This window comes from Solea senegalensis, linkage group LG1 (genome assembly GCF_019176455.1).
Source record: "Solea senegalensis isolate Sse05_10M linkage group LG1, IFAPA_SoseM_1, whole genome shotgun sequence".
Lineage (NCBI taxonomy): Eukaryota > Metazoa > Chordata > Actinopteri > Pleuronectiformes > Soleidae > Solea > Solea senegalensis.
Genome location: NC_058021.1, coordinates 5,993,913 through 6,000,040, shown reverse-complemented (window position 1 = coordinate 6,000,040; position 6,128 = coordinate 5,993,913). Strand labels below are relative to the sequence as shown.

At 40.5% G+C, this 6,128-nt stretch overlaps 1 protein-coding gene across 1 annotated transcript in view; it reads left to right on the top strand.

Moving 5' to 3' along the window:
• The window catches only part of pigr (polymeric immunoglobulin receptor), a 5,764-nt gene extending 233 nt beyond the window's left edge, over positions 1-5,531 (top strand). Inside the window, exons 2-8 of the mRNA XM_044032979.1 lie at positions 473-817; positions 927-1,008; positions 1,188-1,414; positions 3,651-3,747; positions 4,032-4,120; positions 4,950-4,999; positions 5,109-5,531. Coding sequence (XP_043888914.1) covers positions 473-817; positions 927-1,008; positions 1,188-1,414; positions 3,651-3,747; positions 4,032-4,120; positions 4,950-4,999; positions 5,109-5,192 — 974 coding nt within the window. The 3' untranslated portion in view covers positions 5,193-5,531. The remainder of the gene's footprint in view (positions 1-472; positions 818-926; positions 1,009-1,187; positions 1,415-3,650; positions 3,748-4,031; positions 4,121-4,949; positions 5,000-5,108) is intronic.
• The last annotated feature ends 597 nt before the right edge of the window (positions 5,532-6,128 follow it).

Here is a 6,128-nt window from a genome sequence, read left to right as displayed (position 1 = left end):
ACGGTATGATTATTGTCTTTTCTGCAACCCCCTCACCTTATTATGTGCTTTTGATGCTGGTTCTACAGTTTACGAAGCTTCTCTCATCACGTCTCTATTTGTTGAAGCCGTTCTAGATGGTTTGTTAAAGTTATTTTTATTTATTTATTTTTTTAAATCTTCCACACTTTCGTACCGTTTGCCCCATAGCAATAGTATGTTTGATGTTTATTTTGTCAAGTCTTTAAAAGCCAGTTATATTTGTCTTTCCCAAAAAAACTCTGTTACTGAGGGATAATCCAATTTTGGAGTAAGAAGTATGGAAAATGAAAGGGAAGGAAACGAAACTGAAACCATAAATATGATTCGAAGTACTGCCCAAGGCCCCTTTCCCTGTTTCACAGACACACAGATACGAGACACCGCAGCAACTGTTGTGTCTGCAGAAGTTTGAGCCAGGGGTCAGTGTTTAATCGTTTCTGCTTCCCCTCAGCCTTCCTCTGTGGGGTAACTACTTTGAAAGAAGTTGCAGTACTGGAGGGTCGACCCCTAACAATTCCGTGTCATTATGAGCCTCAGTACGCCAGCTATGTAAAGTACTGGTGTCACGGGAGCACAAAGGAGTTCTGCACCAGTGTAGCACGAACAGATAACCCCAGTTCCGCGAATCCAGCTGAGGACAAAGTGAGCATTTTCGATGACCCGGTCCAGCTGGTGTTCACGGTGACCTTGAATGACCTAAAGGAGGACGACTCTGGATGGTACATGTGCGGCGTGGAGATAGGCGGCATGTGGAGCGCTGATGTGGTCGCGTTCACAAACATCAAGGTCATACATGGTGAGTAATGGAGTGATTTGGCACTCGTAAATCATTGTATATCCCTGAAGGGGAAGATATCACACATTTCAACACAAGTTCCTATTGTAAGGTGATTTCTGTCCCCCAGGAATGTCAGTGGTGAACAGCCGTCTGAGCGGGGAAGTAGGGAGTAGCATCACCGCTGAGTGTCTCTACAGTGAGAGATACAGGTATTTGATTTCCCTACTCGTGTTAAGTTAAGTGTCATTTCTGTAGATGTTTAGACCACCTGCTAGTCAAACAACATTCATAGAGCATGAGTTAACTCAGGCAAACACACTTATTTGTTAGAACTCTTCAATCCGGACACTCGGCTGTCACTTACTCCCCTGTGACTGATTGCCAACAGAGAAAGTGTGAAGAAGTGGTGTCGAAGTGGAGACTGGAGCTCCTGTCTGCTGACAGGCCCTGAAGGAAGCTACGAAGACACTTCAGTGGCCATCAGTGATGACAGAACTGGGGCTTTCACTGTAACCTTAAAGAAGCTGCAGTTAAGAGATAACGGCTGGTACTGGTGCTCCGCGGGACAGCAGCAGATACCAGTGAATGTGCTGGTCACACCGCGGCCCACAACCAGTGAGTTGTCATCAAAGTTACTTGTTGAGAATAAAGTCACAGTAGAGAGAACCTGTGTGGCACAAAAGATCACTAATCATTAGCCAATCCTCATGATTTCTTTGTGATTTTGTAACCTTGGTTGTAGTATATATCGTTTTCCATTTATATCATAATTTAGGTTGCCCTTTTTCAGGTGCACAAATTTACAAATTCAGTTCCTTCTTATAGGCTATTAAATATAATAGCTCTGTGCATTGCATAGTATATAGAACATATTATATATCTAATATCTTTGTGTTTTTGGTGCCTAACCGCCTGTGGTGGCAGGTGGGAGAGATTTCGGTGACGGAGTGCGTGCGTTATGTTGTGTGATGCACGTGTCGTGTGAGTAACAGAACATTGGAAGTGTTCTTCCGTGTCGGTATTAATTCTGTCAGCGTAACATCACCCCGAGAACGCTACCCATCAAGATTCAGGGTTACAATTTGTTAAAGATTATTTAATCATTAAGTCCGTTCATAATTCATCATTAGTTAATAATTTATGGTTAGGTTTCAAACGATAAGCTAATCATTAGTTAATAATCTCCTATTGATTAGTTAATGATTATTCCTGCATGGCATTTGATTACTATGTCCAGAGGGATCCTGAGGTAAATGTTGTCATAGTAATATCCTCAGTGATGCACATGGAAACTATGTGGCCATCGGCATGCAGTTATTGAAATGTGTGGCAGACTGTGTGCTTCAATTTCACATACTCCAATTAAAAAGAAATCCCCGGAATATAATCTACGACCAGGTACCAAATTATTAATTCCCCTCCCCAGTAGGTAAAGTGCTACCACACAGGAGGTAGGATTTGTGTGTGGTTTATTTTTTTTATAGCACTTGGGGGCAAAAAAAAATAACCCAACTCAATACTGACATGCTGTCACAATAAAGTAGGAATGCCAGAAGTTTTAGCAAACAGTCTAAACACACATTCACACAGCTGCATTAGTATTCCACTGAAATAGTTATATTTCTAGCCTCCAGGTAAATGTATCTAGAATATTCACTCTCCCTTTAGCTTTGTTTTGGTTCCACCATCTTGTTATAAAAAAAAAAAAACTTCACTAACAGAAACTGACTTCTGTGGCAGGTGAAGAGGTTCATTAGTCAGGTGAGAGTGAATCAAAAGAGAAATGCTGCAGGCCAAAAAACCAAAGACCAAAACCATGAGGTCAAGTTTCATTAAAGCTGACAGGATCTACAGATGTTGGGTAATAATCACCTCTGACACCGAGGTGTTTTTTTTTTGGCTGTTTTTGTTTGTTTGTCTGTCAGGAAAAGTGAAGGACACACTTGGATGACATTTTCTGGGTATACACTGGAGGGTTTGGCCAAAGGAGGAAATTATAGGATGTTGGTGTTGATCCAGATCTGGATTCATAATCTTTTCATAATACAACTGTTAACCTTGGTGAGATAGGGGAGTGTATTGTGACTGTGGGATATTGAGCAGCCCTGGCAGAGGTTTGCACTCTTTGACTGCATTCTCTCTCTCTCTCTCTCTTTATTTATTTCTTTATTTTTTTATATATTTTTTTGGTCTGTGCAAGCCCTCCATATTGCATGTTGTCATTTTGGGGCACCAAATGGTTAGCAGTGGTGTCTCATAGCAAGTTGCATGTTGGTTGCATGCTCCCTCTGGATTTCTCCCACAGTCCAAAGACGTGCAGATTGGGTTTAGGTTAACTAGAGGTTCGCTCATGGTAAACTGAGATTGGCTCCAGGTCTCCCATAATTCCTGATAGAACTGTGGATAATAGATAGATGTACTCTTTTGACTTTATCTTCAACTGTCTGAAAATACAAAACGCTGCCACCAAACAAGGGCATAATAACTTTATACACGTTTTTTTTTTTACAGACTATTCCCAAAATGCGAGTGTAAATCAACTGTACTCAGACTCGTTTGTCACTGAAAACTGTTCCACCCAGGCTTTGCAGCTGTGAGCAGAAACACGGTTCTCTGACTGCACGGCCTCATCACAGTGTCAATGGAGTGATAAATAGCCGTGTCCAGCTTTAAAGATCAATATGTGTTAATGACAGATGGCAGAGGCTCCCAGATATCTTGCTGTACAATGTATTGTTTATTACATGTCACTTATCAAGAATATTGATGGCAGGACTCTTTGTGTATTGCTCTCAGGCTGTAAAAGCACGTCATTTTCCCCCTGCTCTTTGTAAGATGTCTTTATCCTCAGCCGCAGAATCTGTGACATCCCCACCGACACCGAGTCAGTATGTTGCTCACCTGTCTCCACCCAAACCCATCGCTAGGGAGTCATGGAACAGTCATGGGTAAGTCTCCCAATGCTGTGTGCTGTATCTACACATACATGTAAATGTGCCACTCCTATACCACGCCTTCCCCGTGGGACGTGATACTGTTCACGCTATTAACCGTTATTGATGCTGCTGTATCATCACGAGTGAGATCACCCAGCCAAGCACAGATAATGATCGCATCGTTCTGGCAGAGGATCATGCATTCATCATCATCTTGGCTGTTACGTTACCATTTAAGGAGAGATGTAGTTTTTTACGCCATGTGCTGTACGATCTACCTGTGTGTGTGTTTCAAGTCACATCTTGGAGTCTTTGCTGGTGTGCTCTGCTCTAATGGTCATGGTGGGCTTGGCCATATTGGTGAGAAAGATGTGGAAACTACACAGTAAGGCAACTTTTTTGCATTTCTATCATAAATTGCATGCAGCATCATGTCTAACCTAACACACTCAACAGATCTATGAAATAACGTACAATATATGCATTAAAATGTGTTCAAATCAACTCAATTGCCAGGATCATACTGTAAATTGCATTTATTTATTTTTAAATATTAGTATAAATATAAGAAAGGTTTTCTTAAAATAATCTGTATCGTCACCCCTGAAACGTCATTTGTGTCATATTGCAAGACACAGCCCTCTTTATTTACTGTGATCTATGTAGCTTTAACTTTATTTGTTGATCGTGATGTATCCAGTAACACTGAGTACAATGTTTATTTATTTATTTAAGAGAATAATCCAACTCCCCTGGTTATGAATGTGGCTGATATCCACTAAATCTCAGTAACCCTGGGTAACCTGTGTTACTGACATTTTAACATCCTCTCCATAACAGCCTGTTTTTTTTGCTTATTTTTTTTACCATAAAAGGTCCAGAAATTGCCCTGTAAGTGCTTTTGCCCATTTTTCCAGAATAATTTTCAATATCTGGCAGTTATTTACAAAAATGAGTTTCTGTCTCAATTTGGAAACTATGTATAGGTGTTTTTTCACACTTTTTGTCTTTTGCCGAAAAAAGGCGCTGATTTTCCAACTTCCTGCAACAGTGGGAGTGAAATTACTGTAATAACCAAAAGATTATACAAATGTAACAGTTCCCGTGTTTGCAGAAAAGAAGAATGGGAGATCAAATTGAATTAAACCTGAATCTGAATAAAGAAAATGTGCATTTTTATCTTTGGTTTAAAGATGTGCTCTTTGCATTTCTAGAGCAAGATCCCGTGCTAAGACAAGTTAAGGAGTCGAAAGCCAGGCTCAGTGTAAGCCCTTATAAAATATCTGATACTTTTCTATTACACACTGAAAACACCATTGTCAAGGATATACTAAGGAGATGATAATGCTCTTTTCCCCTTTTGTCTCCCACAGGGGTTTCCAGGCGATGTAGGTGACCTGCAAGACACGGCTGTCATTTTTCACAACAACGATTCCCAGGACTTTCACGTGTACTGAGTTTGTCCTTTCTCAGTTTATTGTTACTTCCTGCAACTGAATGTACATTTTTATTACTTCGCTGTGAGAACATTTGTGCTTTTGCACGATGCCTTTTGTACATGACACACAACATGACACATTTAAAGAAAGTTTTCTGCCTTCTACTTTCAATATGCAGCTGGTATAGACTGGAGGTACTTTATGTCAAGCCCATCTCCTGTTTTAATTCTGTCAAAAGCTAGACCACCATGACAGACAGTGATAAAAGGATTTAGCTGTTCATAAATGAGTTCAAAGTGGTGGTTATTACTTCTGTAATCCCAAATATGAAATTTAAATAAACTCAGTTTTACCCTTTGTTCCTGGTGTTTAAATTAAACCTGCAGTGAAATGCTTTGGCCGGACTTTGTAGTCACTTGAAATCAGTAGAAACAGGCAAACAAAACATGGGCTTTGAATAAATTACATTTTATATGAAACAAAGTAGCAACTTTCATGTATAGAATGCAGCTCAAATTGGGATACAACTGTGAATTTGCATAACATTACACGTAGACATTATCAAAGCCAGGCGAGGTACAGGTGGTACCCAAAAAATGCATGACTCAGTAGAAAAAGTCTAATAAAGTCGATAGTGGCATGGAGAACAGGCAAACAAAAATCATCGTCAAGTGGCAGAGAGTTGGTATTTCCTGAGGACGAGGGTTGGGGAACACTGGTCTAAATACACAAGAATCACACAAGGAATTGTTGCGCTGGACCGCTCGACTCAATGGACAAAGGTGGAAACAGGCGACTCCTGGTGAGTGAACATTTAACTTGTTCGTTAAAATATGGATATTTGCCCCGGTGTATCGCTTATTGTATTGCACGAAGAAGGACGACGATGCGTCACCGAATCGACATGTTGACCCACCCCTTATGTCCTTATGTCTAATTGTCTCCCTTATGGAG